The following is a 22,416-nucleotide window of genomic DNA, read 5'->3' as shown; positions in this document are numbered from 1 at the left end:
TTTGTTTTGTGGACGGGAGATTTAATTAATTAAATGGAAATGTATGTATGTATTAATTTGTTGACAGAACTTCGGGCATTAATACAGATTAGAGTATTTGGACAATTCCTTGACCCTACTGGGTAAACAATTTTATTTTATTTTTCTTATAAAAATCATTTTACTGTTTGAAATGAATTATATTATTATTATGTTATATTGTCGATTAATTATTATACGAACAAGAGAGGAAGAAGACCAGTATTACAGTTTTTAAATATGGTTAGTGGAAAGGGCGCGTGGGCACAAGAAGCGAGACGAAACCCTGTTGCATGTGAGGACGTCATCACCTATGCAGTGCAAGTGACCAGTGTGTATATATATACATATATAAGGATTGGGGTTGGGGTTGGGGTTGGACCCAATGGTCTCTCTCTCTCTCTCTCTCTCTATCTGTATGTACGTGTATCATCATGCATCCTCATCCATCATCACGTGACCTGCTTTTACACTACACTCAATGAGATGAGATGAGAGAGAAATTAAGCAGGAGGCGATGCAGAGTCGTCAGTCGGAGTTTTGGTCCTTTGCTTGGATGGACGCTCAAGTTTAAGAGTGAGAAAATGACCCACCCCCCAACCCCATGCCATAAAGCCAAAAGCCCCCTCCCTCAGAGCGCTTCCCAACCACCAAACCATCTCTCTTTCAATTGCGTACCCAGAGATTCTTTTCTTCGCTTTCTTTATTTTTCTTTCTTTCACATAATAATAATAATAATAATAATAATAATAAACAGATTGAGATAGTGGTAGTGGTACTATATCTGTCTGCTGCTCTGCTACCGTTGCTTTGCTGTCTCAAACAGTAAAACCCAGTAGTGTTGCTGCTAAAGGCTAAACCTTGCGTTGCGGTGGGGTGGGGGGAAAGAAAAGGAAGAGTGAGCAGGGTAGCTCTCTAATCCGGCACTTGCTGTGGCTTTTCTCTCTCTCTGATGAGAAAAACATATTGAAGGGATAAAATAAATTGAAGGGATAAAAGTGGGTGACTGAGAAACAACAAGGGAAGGGTGTGTGCGTGTGTGTGTGAGAGAGAGAGAGAGAGAGAGAGAGAGAGAGAGGTGGGGTGTGATTGTGGGGGTGGGATATATAGGATTTAAAAAGAAAGTAAGAGGAGGGAAAGGAATGCAGCAGCAGCAGCACCTGATGCAGATGCAGCCCATGATGGCAGCCTACTACCCCAACAACGTCACTACTGATCATATTCAACAGGTTTCTTCAATCTTCATCTCCCATCTCTCTGCCTTTGCTTTGCGTTCTGCCATGGCCCCCTTTTCTTATTCTCTGCGCTTGCACACCCGCACTGAATATTGCTTCTTTTCTGTTCTTTGTTCTCTTTTCGCTTGCCATCTGAGGGTTTGTAATGTCTTAACGTGAAGTCTCTACTTTTTGTTGATTTGTTTGACTACAATCAAAGGGATTGAACGGGTGGTCAATAAAGTTGGGTGCTCTGAGAGGGGTACGTGTTGGTTAAGGGGGTATTTATTGTCTTGCTTGCGTGTCTTAATCATCCTCACGGGCTATTTTCATCCGCCTGTTTTTCCTTTACTTCCTAATCTGATTTGAATTCTTTGTTAAACTTCTCCCGGAGTGGAAGATGGTCTACCCCTTGTGGGTTGCGTATTTTCCTCAATTTTCTAATATATATTCGATGTTGATTTCTCTATTGTTTGCTGCTTCTGGAGGTGGAGGGAGGGCTTGTTGGTACTTTACATTTTGTGTTGGTTTTATCTCTTTTCTTGGTTATTCTTTAATGCGTATTGGATGTGCAGCTTGTCATTGACGATCGGCTTTACTTTTTCCTCCCTCCCTTATCTTCTTATCGAATGGTTGCCTAGGAACTAGGAAGCACCAGTGAACACACTAAATGCCTGGGCCTAAATCTTTATTATTAGTTTTGTCCCTGGACATAGGTTGGACATGCATGAAGACACTACGCAGGATTTTTCGTAGAGTTTTATAACCTTTTTTTGGATTAGTGGCATTTCTAAAGCTAGGTTGCTTGTGAAATAGTCGATTACCCCTCTTTAGGCCTCCATTATAAAATAAATAACGTTTTCATACTGGATTGGTGGTATGGTATCTGCTATCTACTTATAAAGAATTAGATTACTAGTAATTTTCAATATTTTTAGTGCTTCTTTAGTTCTTATTATCATTAACACAACTAATAAAAATTATAAAAAGGCATAGCATGGTTAGGGAACTAGGAGATGATGCAAGCACAGTTCATTTGGTCTGCATCAGATGGAAATAAGGGGAAGCTATGAACTACAGGTACAGATACAGAAACGAGATCAGGAAATTTAGAAAGAATTGAGGCGTGGATTGGTGTCAATACAACGAACAAACTGGATTTATTTTATATTTCTTTCTTTGAGTGATATCTACAGCATTTATTCACAAATCAGCCACAAAGTATTACCAAGATCAGAATAAATAAGTACAAGTAAAACAATAACACAATTAACTATTACAATTTTAAAACACAATGAATCTCAAATATGCATAGAACTTGCTGAAAAGTAGATGTTCTCAAGTTCTAATGTTAAAATGGTGCTAACTTTAAGCTAGGACATATGACATGGTATTTTTTATGTGTCCCATGAGCCATGTTCGCATTTTCTTTCCCGCAAGTGTACGAAATCGTAACAAGTAATATAATGATGAATAGAGTATCATTCCCACGAGGATTAGCTTTTGATCCCTACTTTAATCACTCTTAACTTTAATAAGCCACATACAATTAAAAGAATACTCACTGTAAGTTTTATATTAATGAAAACTAACTCACTAAATGGAAAATAAAAAAAATAATTCTTTAAGTTTTTGAATGTATAAATCTAATGCACTAGAGTTCATGAATCCACCATAGTTCTTTAATTTGTTTAATCTTTCAGTGATCGGGTTTTATAATTCTTATTTTGAGCTAAAAATCGATGATCCTAAGTTAATCAAAAGCCTCTCTCGATGGTCAATTGAATCTATGCTTACATATGAGATTAATTATCCCTAATTAATCTACAAATATACAAACATGCATTCATCCACAATAATCATCTAACTAAGATTTCACAAGGCATAATGGTATCTCTACCTATTATCGAACCTTATGTCGTTTATTACCAAGTGCTAATCTATATTGAATCTCTCGAAAGCAATATAAATCACAAACACGTTCTAATGGCGGCCAAGCATTAAAACGGAATTAGTGCATAACAAACAATCAACCCGAAAGACAAGAATATAATAAAACCCAAATACTTTTAATTAAACCATCTTTGAACTAGGTTTCATCAATCACCCTAGCCACAAAGTACTTAGTCTAACATAGTTTTAACCAATGAAATAATAATAAAAACGTAGTTCATGATGTTGGAGAGAAGAAAGAACAGAAAAATACAACCAAAGCCAACGTTCTTCAAGAAAATCTCCTTCTTCTTCCTCGACTTGCCGCCTCCTTTTTTTTTTTTTTTCCCCAAAAGAACCCCTAAAACCCTCAAGAATAAGTCTTTATATAGTGGATTTAGGTTATTAAAGTTGTGCATAGTGAAAACTCTCGTGTTCCATTGATTTGGACGGAGACAGGCTAAAATTGAGCTTTGAATTGAAGTTTAGAACGCTACCGCTGTCCTACCGCGGTATGCTTGTTGCTGCAGACCCGTGAGCTCCAAATAGCAATTTCTAAAGCAGTCCTACAGTGGTATGCATTCCGCTGTAGGACTGTGAGCTCCAAAAACTAATTCTTATAGCGGTCCTACAACGGTATGCATTCCGCTGTAGGCCGCTAGCCTTCTTCTTTTGCTTCTTTCTTTATCATCTTCCACTTTTTGCTCTCAATACTCTTTTGCTTTCTTTTGAATCAATACCCGACCATGCCTCCAAGCTTTATTTCAACTCCCATCATGCACCAAAATCACTCTTTTTGCTCCATGTCCGCTTTGCATGTAATGCGTACCTATATTGACAATATTAAGCCCAAAATGAGTAGCAATCATGTTCATTGAATAATTAAATGCTAAGCTTAAACCACTAAATAATAGTGCAAAATATGCTGATCAAGCCACCACCAATAGACCCGTGTTTTTATATGAACCTAAGAATATTCATTTTTCTTTGTTTTTCCTGTCCTTTCACAAATCCTAGTTCCAAGCATAGTACAAGTGTATTTCCTGGTGATACATTCATCCACGTTTCTGTTGCTTTCTGTGTGGATATTTCGTCTTTTTTCTCTATACTGGTTTTTATTAACTGATAATTCTATTTCCTGTTGTTTGGGTGATTACCATGAGGTTGGGATAAGAGAAAATTTGCTGTGCCACTATCTTTAACCAGCCTGCATTTTGTGCTTGCTATCATTTTATATTCAGTTGCTCTCCTCCAATTTGTGCAGTATCTGGATGAGAACAAGTCATTGATTCTTAAGATTGTTGAGAGCCAGAATTCAGGGAAGCTAAGTGAGTGTGCAGAGTAAGAATGACCTATTTCCTCTTTCTACATCTACAGCTGGATTCTAGGATTTGCAGTTAGTATACAATGATTTTGCACTGTCAAGCAGTTCATTTTATTGTGACTTTGCAGTAGTGTCAACTGTCATGTAAGTTATTTTCCATTAACTAGGGCATTTACTATTACTCTTACAGGTTTAACATCTATCCTTTGCAGTAGGGAGATGCATGATCATTGTTGGCCAAGTTTATATATATATATATATATCTATATATATATTTCATTTTGTTCAGTCAGGTGTTAGTGATGGATTTCATTTACTAAAGTTTGGATGAAAAGGAGGAAAATGGGTGCACCTATTTAGTTTGAAATAAGCCGTGAAGAATATGGTCTATGAAGAAATAGAAGCACAAATCATTGAAAGGAGCATTGTGGAGTGGTGATGACAGGATTCTCCTGTAAACTACTTCTTTTGCAAATTGATGCTGGCCAATATAGATACAAGAAGTCTGAATTACAGCTGTAACTTTCTAGTCATTGCCCTTTATCATTCTTTTTGCCAGACAGAGGGGAGCTTAACAATAGGGACACGAAAAGGGTGATAGAAACATAAAAGTAGAGGATTCGGTTGAGGGTATAAATATTATTTAAACAATAAAACGAGGTATAAAGAAGGTGAAAGATCTTGTGTTCCAAAGTCACTCACTGTAAGTATGATATTTCAGTAGTTGCATGTATTTGGTTCAATTATAAGAAAAGTATAGCTACAGATGAGAATGCATACCAGGAGTATAAATTTTAGTACAAGAGATACAGCTATCCCTCTCACTGGTAGCTCAAACTTTTAGATGACTTGGCAGTCATCAATTTAATAGATTACACAGGTGGCAGAACTGGACAGGAGACTGTTTCAATGATTATGGGTTCAACCAGAGAGAGACAGATGATGCAAGAAAACTGGAGGTTTAGGAGCAACACTGGCATCTCGATTTGAGATTTTTTAATGTTCAGGGGTACTGGAAATGTACTCTTTAAATATCCAGCTACTGTTAACCTATTTAATAGATAAATAAACAAATCCCAAAGTTCGAATTTAGCTTTAAATAGATGGGGTCTTGCTGAGAAGAGTAGAAATTGACTGCCCTTCCTCAAGGTAGCTTACAGGATGATGGCGTTGAACTCAAAGGTGGTGGATTTTTGTCATCATTGAAGTAGAGGGGCCTTTAAGGATTTGATCTAAAGCATGCAAGGTGTGCAACCAGATGGGTAGCAGATTATGTTTGAACATTGAAATGAAGCCAATGGATGTGTGGTTGTGATTTTTACACTGGCTTTATTGTCCCATTTGAATTGTACAACTCACCCATGTGATGAAGCTGATTTAAATACACCTTTTCTGACCCTTCATCTAATTGTTTTTCACTTGCCCCTCAAGAACAGGGGAAAAATGCATCTTTTGTGGCAAGAATGAGAATAAGACAACATCATGATCTAAAGTTCTAAGTTAGGTGTAGCTTGTTAAAACTGCTTAGGGCTCGTTTGAGTGTGAGGTGAGGTGAGTTTGATTATAGAAAGGTGTTTGATAAATTAGCCAAATTGAGGTGAGTTTCAAAAGTTAGTGTTAGGTAAATATTTGACTTGAGATGAGTTAAGTTAGCAAAATGACTAAAAAGGACATAAAGTTAATTGTGAATATTATATATATATAAGTTATAATGATTTATAACTTTGAATATAAAATCAAAATTCAATTAAAATTATGTTTTTTATTTCCTTAAATCAACTGTACATAAAATTTAATTAATTTTTTTACTTCCCACTATCAGCTGTTCATAACTCAATATTTGTGGTTAAAGAATATACAATTAATAAATATATTTTATAAAATATTTAAAAATAATATGAAAAATAAATATATTTGTTAAACTATATTTTCTATATTTGTAAATATAAAGTAAGGAAGAGTATACTTTTATTGGGACATAGGAGGAACTAAAATTTGTTTTAGTTATTATAGAAAGACAGAATTGGAATATACAAAAAATAGCGTATTGTTTCTCTCAAACTCAACCTCACCAAAATTGTGTGGTTGAGTTTTGTCCTTGAAACTCACCTCACCTTGGGTTGAGTTGGAAGAGTGAAGAGTTTACCAAACATAAAATTTTAGTGTTTTGCCCCAACTCAACTCAACTTGGGTGGAAACTCAAGGCCAAACACCCCCTTAGTCCTTCCTAATTGAACTGCTCTGCTTTATCATTCTTAAAACTGCCTGATTTTCTCTTTGAATGTGGATCAGAAGCATTTTCTGGTAAAATATTAAACCAGACTGGAACAGGATGGCTTCCCAATTGAAGACTTTTAATTTTTGGTCTGTTTTTTATAATATTGGTCAATCCATAAAGGTGCCAATGTGGGCACAAAATATGGCACATGGAGGGTGGTAACACTGGACAAAATTTCATGGTCAAGTTTTCTTCTTTTCTAAGATGTCCTGTTCCTGTGCTATAACAGCCAAGGAAAAGAGAACTAAAGAAGGTTGATTGTCATAGAATTATTCCAACTCCTTTATCATATATATCTATGGGCTTCCTTTTCTTGTATCTCATAAGCTTGACGAGAATTTCCTTTTCATGTATCTCCTAAGCTTGGTTGTGATTCACACTGAAATCCTTCTCCTTGATTTAGAGGATGGGAACCCTGCATTGTTATTTTCCACAGGGACTAATTTAATCATATTTCTCACTTATATTACTATAGATATGAGGATGTTCCATACTCATAGTAAATCGCCATTCTTGAAACCTCAGATTAAATAACAAAATAAGTAACTTAGACTTGTAATTTGTAATTTATAAAATATTTAAATTTCTCAAACACTGTGTGAAAGAATAATGTAGGGGAATTTCAGTCTTTCACCCCTTGAAAATTCTATTAGTTTAGGATAGGTATATATACAAAACATTCCTAAAAAATCTCCTACTTTATAGAAATGGATAAACTTATCTAGTTTGCAACTCTATATCAACATAATCTTGGATTTCCTTAGTTTAATCTGAAAATATCTCGGGCTTCTTCCTTTTCCATCTAGAAGTCTACCTCGCTAATTAGCCTTACACGTACACAACTTCTTTATCTTCCAACACTCCCCCTCAAGCTGGTGAATAGATGTTTATCATTCTCAACTTGCCTGGTATCACTTCAAAACCTTGTTTTTGCATTGTCTTGGTCAAGATATCTGCTTTTTGATCTTTGGTAGGAACATAAGTTAAACTTATGTCTTCTGTTTCTATTTCTTCTTTGACAGAATGCTTGTCAATTTGAACATGTTTCATCCAATCATGTTGAACTGGATTATTTACTATATTTATAGCTGATTTGCTATCACTATAAAGTATTTTAGATGATGTTACAAGCATAGCCAAATCCTTCATTAATTTTTTCTAACCAAATTATCTCACAAATGCACTGTGCAATGGCTCGATACTCAGCCTCAGCACTGCTACGTGAGACAACCTGTTGTTTCTTACTCCTCCATGTGACTAGATTCCCCCATAGCTTTGTGCAATACCTTGATGTGGATTTGTTGTCCTCAATGAATCCAGCCCAATCTGCATCTGCATAGCTTTTTATTTCTCTTTCATTGCTCTTCTTGAATAATAATCCTTTCTCAGGTGTGCCTTTAAGATACCTCAAGATATGATAGGCAGCTTCAAGGTGTCTTTTAGTTGGGGAGTGCATGAATTGGTTGATTATACGTACTTCATAAACAATATCTGGCTGTGTATGTGATAGGTAGATTAGTTTTCCCACTAGGCATTGGAATCTTCCCCTATCTACTTGATGGTCATCACTGCCTTCCTCTCTATTCTTCCAATTAGGCTCTAAAGGAGTGCTGACAGGCTTGTAACCAAGTTTGCCTCTTTCTTTTAATAAATCCAGAGTGTATTTAACTTCCAAGCCCAAAAAATATCTCAAATCTCCCAAATCCTTAACCTCAAATGCTTCCCTCAGCTGATGCTTCCATCTTTCAATCTCTTGCGTGATATCTCCGGTGATGATTATATCATTTACATAGACTATAAGAATAGTCTTTTCCATCAAAATCTGTCTCGGTAAAGAGGGTGTGATCAGCTTGCCCTTGCTTATATCCAAGCTGGTGTAATATATCACTAAACCTCTTAAATCATCCCCAGTTTACAAATTTTCCCTCTTGTGTCTTCTCTTTCAAAACTGGGGGGGTATCCTCATGTAAATTTCTTCTTCTAACTCACCATTCAATAAAGCATTCTTTATGTCTAATTGATGAAGTTTCCAATCCAAATTGACTGCTAATTACAATATCACCCAAATAGAGTTAAGTTCAGCCACTGGTGCAAATGTTTCCTCATAGTCAAGACCTTGAGTTTGAGTAAAATCTTGAGTTACAAGTCTTGTCTTGTATCTATCAATCTTCCCATCTGATTTATACTTAACTATGAACACCCACTTGCTGCTAATTGTGTTTTTTCCATTGGGCAGCCTCACTATCTCCCATGTTTCATTTTTTCCCAAGGCTTGCATCTCCTCCATGACAGCTATTCTCCATTTCTTCTCCTATAATGCATGATATATATCCTTAGGAATAATCCCATTATCAATACTGACTGTGAAGGCTCTGAATTGAGGGGATAGTTTGGAGTATCCCAGAAAATTGGAAATAGGGTGCTCAGTGCAAGATCTGACCCTTTTCTTAGAGCAATAGGAATATCTGGATCATACTTTTGCTTCCTCCCCCTGTCATCTTCCCTGTTAACATCCTCAGCTTCTTTTCCAGTAGTTCTTTCTGGACTTATCATTGGTTCAGATAGAATGGCTGGCTAAGGGTCACGGGTTCTTCTTGAGTAAACCATCAATGGTGGTTTGCTTTGAATCTGATTATCCTCCTGATTTTGGTGTTCCTTATTCTCTCCCCCTTGTTGGGTTTGAGCTGGAGAAATAGGAGCTTGACAAGGTTTAGATGACTCACTATCAAGAATAGGTATAGGTAAGGAAGTAGAGCAGTCTGGAATAGGCATCAATGGCTCCCAATGGGTTGTTTCAATGAGGTTTTCCTGTTGAGAATGGTCACGAAAAAATGGTTGATTCTCAATGAATGAGTCACAGGAAACAATAAACTTTCGAGTACTACGATTGTAACATTTATACCTTTGTTGGTTAGGAGAGTACCCCACGAATATGCACTTGAGAGGACAGTGTTGGTTGATTGTTATGAACAAAAACAATGCATCCAAACACTCGAGGAGTAAGAGAGTTTTAAGACTCAAGGATGATGAGGGAAGGCTTCAAGAAGAACATCTAGAGGAGTCCTAAACTTTAGGATTTTTGAGGGAAGCCCATTAATGAGATATGCAGCTGTCGAAACAGCTTCTCTCCAATAAGAATTTGGAATTGAATGAGTGAACATTAGGGCTCTTGCTGTCTCAAGAAGGTAGCGATTCTTTCTTTCAGTTATCCCATTTTGTTGTGGGCTATAAGGACATGAGCTTTGGTGGATGATGTCACGCTCAATTAGGTATTTGTTGAATTCATTAAAGAAGTATTCTCAGCCATTATTAATTCTCAATACATGAATTGAGGTTTGAAAGACATTTTTAACCATTTGATGGAACTTTTTGAATACAAGGTAAGTTTTAGATTTGTCTTTCATTAGGAATACCCAACATATCCTTGTATGGTCATTGATAAAAGTGATAAACCATCCGGTGTTAGTGAGGTTTGGGGTTCTAGATGGCCCCCAAATATCACTATGAACTAGATGGAAAGGTTTTGAGGGAGTATAGACATGGTTAGGATGAGGGCTCCTGGTCTGTTTTGCAAGAATGCAATGCTCACAAATGAAATCTCTAATTGCTAAAAAAAGAAGGATACAAAAGTCTAAGATAATCAAAACTTGGATGTCCTAAACGTTGATGACATAACAATAAATTTGAATATGAAACAGTAGATAAGGAAGATTGAATGAGTGACCTAAAAGCAGAAGAATATTCATGTCTTGGTGTCTGATAGAGTCCCCCTTTCATCTCAACACTGCCAATCTTTTTCCCCAAGGATAGGTCCTAAAAAACATAATAGGATTGGAAAAATGTTACCATGCAGTCTTTGTCATTAGTTAGCTTACTAACTGAAAGCAAATTGCATTTTAAATCTGGTACATAGAGAACATATTTAAGAGATAAACCTCCAACACTACTTGTTCCTGTTCCTTTTGCTAAGGATATGGTTCCATCAGCCATAACAACATTAATATTCTGATCACAAGGTTCATAATCAGATAACATGTTCAGAGAACCTGTCATATGATTTGAGGCCCCCGTATCTATGATCCAGCAACTTGTAGGAAACTTTTGAGAGATTGGAGAGTGTGTATTATTACCTTTCCTTGCCACAGACACTTTTGGATTAGGCCTCTAGCTGATTTGTTGTTAAGCTGAAATTTGTGGAACCCCCTTTTCTGTTTCAATCATGTAAGTTGATTGTCCTCCCCCCTTTTGATTCCTTGGCTTCCAATTGGCTAGCCTTCCATGAATTTTCCAGCATGTTTCTCTAGTATGATAAGGCCGATTGCAGTGGTCACACCACTGTTTTTCTTTTGGAGTCTCTCCTTTAGCTGAAATAGACGGTTTTCCTCGGAAGCTATTCAGGGTTGAGGCTGGGGAATATGCCTCATTGCTGGAGTGCCCTAAACCCGAGAACATCACTTTCTTCCGGCTTTCTTCTCTTCTAGACTTCTGCAAACACCTCTCTTATGGATGAAAAGGGTTTTGTCCCTAATAACCTGTCTCTTACCTCATCTAGGTCTGAGTTTAGGCCATGGAAGAAGTAAAAAACTCTCTCCTTTTCCACCATCTTATTATATTTTCTACCATCACCAAAACACTCCCATACAATCTCATAAAATAAGTCTTATCTCTTGCCACAATTCAGTTAAGGTATTAAAGTATTCAGTGACTGAATTTGTACCTTGTCTAGTGGTTCAAATAAGAGATCTAATATGAAAACATTGAGTTGTATTTTCTAGATCAACATAAATTTCTTGGACTGCCTTCCAAATCTCACAAGCTATCTTGTAGAAGAGGTAGGTTCGTCCAATCTTTGGCTCCATTGAATTCACCAACCAAGCCATAACAATGGCATTCTCAGCCTCCCATACGCCATAACTTGCTGACTCTGCACTTGGCTTAGAAACAGTACCAGTTAAGTAGCCTTCCTTCCCTTTCCCTCTAACAACTAACAAGACTGATTGGGACCATTCTTTGAAATTGGTACCATTCAACTTGTGTTGTGTAATCTGGAGGGAATGGCTGTTGGAACGATTGGAACATGGGAATCCTTCATGGCTGGAGAATTCGCGGTAGAAATCTCACTGGATGAGATTTTTTCTGCCATTCCTTCAACTCAAGACTCCTTCAGGTAGTTGGAGATTAAGAAATTGGTGCCACAGGAACGTGGCTATGATACCATGAAAGAATAATGTAGGAGAATTTCAGTCTTTCACCCCTTGAAAATTCTATTAGTTCAGGATGGGTATATATACAAAACATTAGTAAAAAATCTCCTACTTTACAGCAATGGATAAACTTGCCTAGTTTACAACTCTATATCAACATAATCTTGGTTTTCCTTAGTTTAATCTGAGAATATCTCGGGCTTCTTCCTTTTCCATCTAGAAGTCTACCTCACTGATTAGCCTTACACAGCTTCTTCTTTGTCTTCCAACACTGTGAAAGTTTTTTTTTTTTTGTTCTTTTTTGGTGTTGAAATGCATAAGCATGTGTCAGCATATGGCAGACAAAAAAAAAAAACTTTTGCCAAACAGCTTCATATAGCATTTAGCCATCCGTGGTTTAAAATTTTCATCATGAAACTGCTTTGTTCTTTAGTAATTCTTTTTCATTATTGCAGGAATCAAGCAAGGCTTCAGCGAAACCTGATGTATCTGGCTGCCATTGCTGATTCTCAGCCTCAACCGCCAACCTTGCATTCTCAGGCAAGCACCTGAATAAGATTTTGAACTTTCATATTTATGGCTGGCTTTTTGGAGTGGCACGTAATTGATGTGAAAATGGATTGATCAGCAGTTACTGAACCCACCTTGATGGTTTCCCCAATTAATAATTCAAATCCTAACAGATTATTTGCAACCATTACTTTCTTAATGTATGCATTCCCTTTTCACTCTGTTTCACATTATGGATTTCATGCTCAAATCACTTCTGTCCTGCTCTCTTCTACTAGTCTACACTACGCATCATTTGAGTAGCTTAGATGCACACAAAATGCTGCTGATGCCACTATGTTCTAGATTTGCTACTGCAGTTGTGAAATTACTTATCCATGTTTTTCGTAAATATCTGGCAGTTCCCTGCCAGTGGGATTATGCAGCCAGGAGCACACTACTTACAGCACCAACAAGCTCAACAGATGAGCTCACAATCTCTTATGGCTGCACGTTCCTCTCTGCTATATAGCCAACAGCAATTCTCAGCCCTGCAACAACAGCAAGCCTTGCACAGCCAACTTGGAATGAGTTCTGGAGGAAGCGGTGGGCTTCACATGCTGCAGAGTGAGGCCAACAGTACTGGAGGCACAGGAGCTCTTGGAGCTGCAGGATTTCCTGATTTTGGTCGTGGCATCACTGGGCAAGGCTTGCAGACTGCTGGAAGGGGAATGGCAGGAGGGAGTAAGCAAGATATTGGATCTGCTGAAGGGCGAGGGGGGAGTTCAGGAGGCCATGGTGGTGAGGGGGGTGAGACTCTTTACTTGAAGGCTAATGAAGAAGCTAATTGAGAGGTAAGTGAATGTTGTTCCAGTTTTAATCAACTGACCTCTAGATGAGAGGTGTAGGTAGTGACAAGTATTTAGATAAATGCGTTGAAAGGCTAGCCAGTAGTAAAGAATTGTTATCTGATGCAAACTGCGATTCAACCATGGATATATTGCTTTTGCAGTTAAGACAATGCACCTATGGTAGTGTATTATGTAAATTTGTAGGACGCATTTTGATCTTTGGTTGGGGGCATGCTTTCTTGTTCAAGTTCATTTCTTTGTTAGCCGATGTTTTTGAGCTCTAGCTACCTTGCAGGATGCATGGTTTTATGTCATTTCCTTAATTTGCTGTGGCATTTGTAAGTTTTTTTTTGAGTTGTTTTTTTAACTTTTTGGTCTGGCTTTATTGATACTTCATACTTGGATGACTTGGACCACATAACTTTTGTTCATAACTTTTGCATGGTATTATGAGCATTATTGAAAGAATCCAACTCCATGCTAGCTAGAAACACCACAACCAATTCCTTCGCCCAGTTCAGCCACCCACTTTCCAATAATCTCTTTCATTGGCTTGTTCAGATGCGAGTAAACTTCTGACGTATGGCATTTGCAATGGCTGATGAAGTCACAAGCTCTTTATTCCTGCTTGCCCACTGGTGAACAACCAGATCAACCTTAAATTAAATATATATGTCTGTTACCGGGAAGGCATTTTTTGGCTTGTCAGAGTGCATGGGCCAGGCGGTCCAAAGTACTCTTTCACTCTCTCTAATTCGTACCCTTGTGGCAGACTGGCAGTTGATAGTTCCCCCGACGTTCGATCCATATGTCTCCTTTGTCTGCATCTGCATCTCTCAACATGCACCCAGATGAACATGTGTTTGCTTTGTTCTAACCCCACGGCGAAGCTCAATGATTTGTGCAACCGTTATTGAAGTTGTGGTTCCACACGGCATATACATCATGTACGTCACGGACTTAGCAGCATGTCCACGTTGAGTGGCCGGTCCTCTCCCGCCTATGGACCATTAATGTTTTTGCCAGTAAATCAATAATTAATTAATGTATCTATATATCTACTTCAATTGCTCGCGGGTGGCTGGAGTTATAGATGGTTCCGGCACTATATATGTTTATAATAACCAACTTGACGAGCTCTCGCAGATGCTTGGTTCTTTACCCCTCTGATTTTTGTAGCTGAAGTCTGAAGAGGGTTGCCCTCCATAAGCATTTCTTTGAATGCAGAAACGGCACTGAAGCCATAGGATTCAGCATTTTCTATGCTGGAAATTAATTATTAATTAATGTCCTGAACCCGCCCACATATATAGCTAGGACATTAGAATGTCGTGTATAACAGCAAGAAGAAGTCTGGCTGCAGTGGGGGAGATGAAGGATGGCTGCCGCCTGCAGGAATGGAGTTTGGCCTGGTGGACGTGGGTGGAGGAGGAGGAGAGCTGAAGAAGCTGGTAATTAAGATCGATGGCTGGCTCTGTCTGTAATGGGAAAGGCACCATTATTAATTACCACCTCCTCCTCCACCTCCTCAGCAGGTTGAATATATCCCGGGAGGAATCCAACAGGGCCTTTGGTTACCCAGAAGAGATGCCAGCCAGCCCATTAGTTTCTACTTTCTAGTTTTCAACACAGAATTGATCGAGGTCATGGTTTTCCCAAAATGCCCCTCGATCTTATTATGCCTACTGCCTAGACTCTAGAGGTAAACATTAACCATTTTAAATAAAGCAAAATATGTGGAGCAATTTATTTCTGGAAAAGAGAATCTCAGTATTAAATTAAAATATAAAAAATACCAAAAACTACTACAAAAAGATACACTAATCCCATTGATACAGGAGCGAATTCAAAGACGGATTTGGGAGCTATAGGTCATTTCAGACCCCTCTCTTCCAAATGGTCTAGATCCACAGGGTAAATCTAGAGGAGTGCTGAGGCCGTGCCTCCCCCGAGCCCGAGATCCACCCATGCATTGATATGTATACATAGAAGTGTTTCTATTAAATAAAATAAATTAAGTTGAGGCTATATAGATTGAAAGGCTATTTTTAGTTTCTTACATGGACATTAAAAAATAGATATATGCTCACATTTTGAGTTAGGCGGGGATACAGAAAGTTACAAAAATTAAGATTATTCTCAAATTTTGAGTCAGAGATGGAGTTGAATTGCTACTATTTGTCATAATATGTATATATATATATATATATCGCGCTTTTCTTCTAAAGGAGGTCATCTTTAAATTAACCATATTTATTATTTAATAAAAACTTACGTAGCAAAGGGGAGCTAGCTAGCTAGAAGTAAACTTTAGAAACTTAATTTGATATAATTAATTAAGCAACAAGTTAACAAAGTAAACAAGCAGCCATATGTAATATGTAGTAAGCAAGATTGAGAATAAAAAGCGCTCTCGATCAATTGGTTCATTAAAGATAAGAATTTTAATTACAAAAGAGCGTTTGGGAATTGAAATCCAGACAAGGTCTCAGAAACTAATTCCCTCCAGAAGGGAGCAGCTTCATTGAGGTGGTCATGATGATGAGTACAGCTGGGCAGAATTCTGTCTGTCCCGTCGTGGACGTAGTCGTACTCATGATCCATCAAGTTTAAAACTGCAGCGTCGTTTGTAGTATTAGCACCAGCAGTTGAAGTAATTCCCTGACATTGATGGAGGCCGGCCCACCCAGCAGCTGCTCCGACGACGCCGTCGTCGTCGGCGCTACTATTAATAATGGCCATGCCCATGCCTGTGGCTTCCTCAAGCTTTGATCTGACGACGTCAGAGTTTTGGCCGGTCAGCTCTTGAACGATTGCCCGGAACTCCGAAGCATTGCTAGCCCGCACCATCATTGGACTCGATATATACTTCACCTTCATGGGTTTTGATGATGATGATGATCTCATCTTTCCTTTGCTGCTGCTGCTGCCGCCTCCGCTGCCACCACCCTTTAGGCTCTTGAGTTGCTGGTACTGATAATTATTATTAGGGTTTTCCATTGCTGTTTATTTGAGAGAGAGAGAGAGAGAGAGAGAGAGAGAGAGAGAGAGATGCGTGCCCAGGTGCTGATGGGCTTATATATATATATATATAATCAATTAATAATGGACGGAGGGTTCTTCCAGGAAGGTAGGAGTGAAGCCACGACAAAATTGGAAAAATTGTTGCAAGATGAGAGGAGAAGTACTAAGCTTGATGTCAATTTAAGTTCTTATCTGGTGCCACCACCCCCAACCCCAGTTTTCTAAAATGTCTGCTCTGCATCTTCTATCTATCTATCTATCTATATATGCTGTGAGAACTGTTGTTATCTTTAACCAATCAAGAATACGGAATACGCTTTATATATATATAGAAAAAAATGCGAGAAATTCTATTTGCAACAATAATTTTTATTCTTCCTAATCAATGCAAAGTAAAATTTTAATTTTTACTATTTACAATCAGAGTGATTTCTTTTTGTAACCATCCATATTTCAAATATGCCCTCCAAACACCCATCCTTCAAAAGATATCTCAACGCGCAACAAACTCACTCTATTATTTAAATAGCAGCAGTTATAGCTAAATAGATATAAGATATTAGAAAATTATTAATATTTTTAAAAATTAAAATAATTTTTTAATATTATCAAATAACATATATCTATATAATTTATATTTAAAAATAATATAATTTATAATATCAATTACTAGTTTAATAACATAATTTACATTCTACGAATGAATTAAATCAATCAATTCAAAAGAAACATAATATATATATGTAATATATATGTATGGCTATTAATATGAAATCATTCTTACAGTATTTGTAATATTATAATTATATATATATATTATAACTCTATTTTATGAAAAAACTAAAATTTTATTATATATACATACATATTATAATTATATATATGTATATAATATATATAGTTATAATTATACATAATTATATTACATAAACTATTATATATATTATAATATATAAAATATATATATATATATATATATTCTCCTGAACCTGAGGTTCAGGAGAATTCATATTCTCCGAATTTATAAATTTGGAGTTGTATGAACCTATCGAATTTTGAGGTTCGGGAGTTGAGGGATGTCCCGAACAACGGGATTCGGGGGCTAGGAGATACCTTGAATCTCGAGGTTTGGAGAACCCCAAATTGCCTGAATTCCAAGGTTCGAGGCATCCCTTAGCCCCCGAACTTTGGGGTTCGGGGCTTCGGACAATTTTGGAGTTCAGAGGTTGAGGGATGCCCCGAACCCCGGGGTTCAAGGGCTGGAGGATGTCCCTAACTCAGAGATTCGGGGAACTCCAAATTGCCAGAACCCTAAGGTTCGGGGCATTTCCCAGGTCCCGAACCTTAGGATTCGGGACTTGAAAGCATCCCCGAAAGATATTTTTTATTTTTTAATTAATCTTATTTTTTTAATTCTTTTGTCGTGCATGTAAATTATGTGATTTAATTCATCCGTAGTGTAGATAAATTATGTGATTTAACTAGTGATTGATGTTATAAATTATGTTATTTTTAAAAATAAATTATCTAGATGCATGTTATTTGATAATATTGAGAAATTATTTTAATTTTTAAAAATATTAATAATTTTCTACTGTCTTATATCGATCTACTATAATTATTGCTATTTGAATAATAGAATAAAATGGCTGTGGCGATGGTGGGTGAGGAAATGGGTGCACGCGCTTGAGGAGTAATGGTGAATGATTGATCGTAAACAATTTAAATGAAGGGTAAATATGAGTTTTCATCTGAGGATATTTTAGAGATATTAAAAGTGGGTTACGGAGAGCAAAAATGATGATTACAAATAGAATTTTCCAAAAAATGCACCACCAATACTGCAATATTCCAATAATGTCCTTGTGACAATATTATAACTCATTTGCCTAATTATTTTTCTTCCTTACTAATAACCATATATATTACATCATCCTTGTGTAAAATAATTTTACATGATTATTTAAGCAAATAAGTATATGCTAAATTTATCCTAATGAGTGGAGTCTTTTTCTTCCCAATCCCACCCTTTGCAATTGCAGCGTCTCTAGTGGCTAGATAGATAGATGGCCTGGACTGGATGTGTAACCGCGCATATTCATATATATCGGGCATTTGTGTGTGTGTGTGTGTGTCCCGCTGGAGCAGGAAGTTACCAGAGCAACGCATGCGCATGCGTAGACGTCTTTCACTTAACAGAGCAGAGCAGACAAACAAAGAGAAAATGTTTTCAATAGTCTCACACGTGACGTGGGTCGAGAGTACTAGAAGAGAAGATGACGCCAATTGTGCAGAGGGTTGCATCAGCCAGCGTAGCAATTATGGAAACTTCCTAGCGGTTGCCTCTGTTCTTTGATTACGACTACGACTTGTGCTTGCTAGCTAGCTGAAGTTGTGAAATTAATTCATCACGTGTCAAATTAACTTCCCTGCAGCCTCAAGTTAATTAGCTTAGCATATTATACTTGTTATATAGATGGAGATACTATTCTCAAATATGCATCATGCACCTAATAACCCTTCCTTAATGAATGGGACGGTCTGACTTGGAATTTACAATTCGCATCAACACCGTACGTGAAGCAAGCATGTGATGTAGAATGATAAATTCATAATTATAGAACAAAAATTAGATAAATGACGTCATTCTCAAGTTCATTTTTATAAATTTTAACTCTCAATTCTGTATATTCATCTAAACACTCTTACATGACTAATATACATACTCATCTATATAAATCAATTATCATCTTATGATTATACATTGTTAATTGTACTGACCTAAATTTCGTACATGTGAATATGTTATATAAACTACTTTAAGATCTAAAGCCAACAAAAAGTGATTGGATAATAAGGATTAGAATATAAAAAATGTGGGAATCAATCAATCTCAAAAATAACAATGATTTACTCAGCGTGCACATGATTTTCATCGATAAAAAGGCAAGCTAGCAATTACCAATTATATAATTTTGGGTCTGTTGTAAGAATTGTAAAATATTTATAAAAAAAATTAAAGTGTTTTATTTTTTGAAATTGTAGGAGAATAAAATGCATGCAACAATCTGTAAAAATCAAATCAATAAATACATGCATCTACTGATTAAAGTCTCTATATTTGTAATAAAAAACTTGAAAGTTGTTGCAACAAGAGAACATGATCAACCACTTCCTAATGAATACAAGATTTATTTCATGGTTATAACATCTGTGAGAAAATTATGTAATGAAGTTATTCAAATCCAAGACATGTATTACAATTCATGACTGAAAAAACATGTATGCAAGGGTTAAGAACGCAACACCAATAGATATGAGAAATTAATAAAAAAATTAAAAATATTTTATAATTACTGATATTTTAAAAACAACTACCAATTCATAATTTCATATACAAATTATAGATATCATTGCCTACTTAGTGGGAGTCAGTAACATTGACCACATTAGCATTACAAAAAATATTGCAAAAAAGGAACTCCACGTACAGATGAGTAAGTTTTTATTTTTCAAACCTTTCAAAAATCAAGTTTTAGAATATTCCAAATAGGTTGCTATACTATCTTTATTTTCCTATAAAGATATTTACTTATAACTAATTTTGTATCATGCAATTTTTTTGGCATCAAGGTAACTGCAATGAAAGTGACAATGTGGAGAAAATTAACAGAAATCTTTGATTTCAGTTTCTGCAATGATAAAGAGGGTCTTTTCATTATTATTGTTACTTCTATAACAATTAAAAAATTCGAAGATAGATAATATTATAAGTAAGAAAAATATTATACCTTACTATTAAATTTTTTAAAAATTGATGACATACATTTAAATAATTTTAAAATTTACTATATAAAAAACATTATTAATTTTTTGCTATCAACAGGAGATCTCATATTTTCCTTGACAGGGGCAACAAAAATTTATATTAATCTAGAAGTGCCAAGATTCATTTTATATCTTTTACCTATGATCATTTTATTATAGGTTAACCTTTTACCACATCATAATTTCATTTTTTTTATGGACTTACTTAAATAGTTCAAGAAGTTGCATCACATTTAAATCACAAATTTTCTACAACTAGAGCTGAAATTTAAGTTATTGAAAATAAGAAATGTAAGGTCCCATATTTGTAATGAATAAAACGTATCATGTTTCATTATTCTGTGATGTTAGAATAGTCATATTCAATGATCTAAAACACAGATTATCAATCTTGGTCAGCCGACTCGATGAAGGGAAATACTCGGGATGTAAGTATCCAAAAATAAAGGTATATCTATGCCAAGTGTTTCAAAGCTAGGAGACAATTTTCGATACAGTTATGACGTAGGCTGAAAAATCAAATTATTGTAGGGGACTTCCAAGAATTCAACAAAACCCAAAGGAAGTTTATATTTAGTATGTAGAAAAACTCTTCAGTGGTTTTGAGTTGAAACGAAAAGGTCTAAGGTCAAAACGTAGATTTGGGCCTAAGTGTAATTTTTTAATTTTGCCCGAGAGAGGTCGAAAGGACGTTATTTCCGAATCTTCAAGGATGAAGTAAAATATTTAGAGCTTGAGGGTCGCAATGCATGGAACTATTGGGTTTTGGATATTTCATAAAATGTTTTGTTATCATAAAAAATGGGGAGATTGATGTTTTGCTTTTGATATAGTTTTGATAATGAAAAACCATTATATTTTGATGATGTTTATTATCTTTAACGCTCCAAATTAAATAATGCCCTAAGTAATCTCAAATGTATGTGATCAAAGTATTTTTCAATATATATATATATGTTGTTTATGAGTTAGGATATTAGAAAATGAAGTTAAAAGTTTTTTTGTAGCATCTGTTGACTAAGTGTTAAGTTTTTCTAAGAATATAGTCGATTATGTGCCTTACATCTGTCAACTATGCTTTGAATAGTCGACTATATTTTTTGATCTGTTGACTATCCTCATGATTCTGTTGACTACATAATTTGATCTATCGACTATCAGTATATATTTTAGAAGAAGTTTTCTTCATATTTTTACTCTGTCGATTATCCCATCTCTTTTGTCGAGTATGCCTTGTTTTGTTTATGAACTTGTCGACTATCAATTATTTTTTGTCGACTAACTTTTTTCGCAGAAAGTCAAAACGATTAGTTATGGATAAGGCTCTTGGGATGCTTATAAATACAAATCAAGGATATCAAGAAGAGGCTAATGGATGGAAAGGAAATTATTTGAGCTTACATCTTATACAAATTTGTATTTATATTGATCGTGTTTTATTTTTCTTTCTTCAAGGCTTTGATCTTAATTTGTATGCATTCATTTAAGCCTTGTATCATTTTGAGAGACATTGTAACTAAGAGATTCATCTCTTAGATTCTCTCATATTCTACATTTTTTGTATTTCCTAGTTTGTATAACTAGAGGGCCTACTTGTATAAGTAGGATGTTGTAATTTCTAGTTTTGAACTAGATGACCTACTTGGTTTAAGTAGGAGGTTTTTGAATGGATTGTTTGGAAAATCCTTAGTGAGGAGCTAAGGTAGTGGATTAGGTTTGGATTAAGCCGAACCACTATAAATCCTTGTGTTTATCTCTTGCTTGTACTTTTTGTTTAATTTATTATTTCAAGCATTTCAATAATCTTCACTTGCATCGAATTTTCCATCAAAAGGATTTCAAGTTCTATCAACTTTTTAAAATACCCAATTCACCACTTCTCTTGATGTGTGCCATATCACCTCCTAATCCAACATTGGGAAGCTCAGGGGTTTCAAGGAAAGAATCAAAGAGAAAATGGAAATTTGTAGGAGGGTCAAAGTGATTTTTTTACAAATTTGGGTATGAGGAGACTGCCATGGCCTACTAGCCATTTTGCTGGTTGCTGATAGCCGCTTTCAGGCCACGAGAGGCTCGAGGAATGTGATAAAGGATGCTCAGGGTTGGGCCTAGGCCGACATTAGCCACAAAGGTGGCCAATTTTTTTTATGTTTTTCGATGGTTTTTTGCCGGATTTTGGTGAATAATTTGAGAGTTGAATGATGATGTTTTGGCTTGATCTGGGGAAGGTAGAAGCCTTAGAAGCGTTGGGTTT

General features: G+C 36.1%; 1 protein-coding gene across 4 annotated transcripts; it reads left to right on the top strand.

Moving 5' to 3' along the window:
- The first annotated feature begins 788 nt into the window (after window positions 1–788).
- Window positions 789–14,024, top strand: LOC127792059 (GRF1-interacting factor 1-like). 4 transcript variants are annotated; one of them, XM_052322388.1, is made up of 5 exons: window positions 789–1,247; window positions 4,429–4,505; window positions 12,426–12,510; window positions 12,882–13,313; window positions 13,872–14,024. In XM_052322388.1, the coding sequence occupies exons 1-4, from the start codon at window positions 1,161–1,163 to the stop codon at window positions 13,308–13,310; spliced, it is 678 nt and encodes a 225-aa protein (XP_052178348.1). In that variant the 5' UTR covers window positions 789–1,160; the 3' UTR covers window positions 13,311–13,313; window positions 13,872–14,024. The 4 variants fall into 4 exon arrangements, with proteins under 4 accessions (XP_052178348.1, XP_052178341.1, XP_052178366.1 ...); XM_052322381.1 differs by lacking the exon at window positions 13,872–14,024 and having other exon boundaries at window positions 791–1,247; window positions 12,882–13,531; XM_052322406.1 differs by lacking the exons at window positions 789–1,247; window positions 13,872–14,024 and adding an exon at window positions 1,278–1,494 and having other exon boundaries at window positions 12,882–13,531.
- Window positions 14,025–22,416: the final 8,392 nt, after the last annotated feature.

The sequence above is a fragment of the Diospyros lotus genome, chromosome 1, assembly GCF_014633365.1.
Source record: "Diospyros lotus cultivar Yz01 chromosome 1, ASM1463336v1, whole genome shotgun sequence".
Taxonomy (NCBI): Eukaryota; Viridiplantae; Streptophyta; class Magnoliopsida; order Ericales; family Ebenaceae; genus Diospyros; species Diospyros lotus.
Note: the sequence above shows the minus strand (reverse complement) of the source record. Positions and strands in the feature narration are given on the sequence as shown.

Excerpts from the sequence above, each read along its gene's own strand:
- LOC127792059 (XM_052322388.1), top strand. The coding sequence starts at position 1,161 with ATGCAGCAGCAGCAGCACCTGATGCAGATGCAGCCCATGATGGCAGCC. Across the intron at positions 1,248-4,428 it reads CTACTGATCATATTCAACAG|TATCTGGATGAGAACAAGTC; the intron begins GTTTCTTCAATC and ends CAATTTGTGCAG. Across the intron at positions 4,506-12,425 it reads AAGCTAAGTGAGTGTGCAGA|GAATCAAGCAAGGCTTCAGC; the intron begins GTAAGAATGACC and ends TCATTATTGCAG.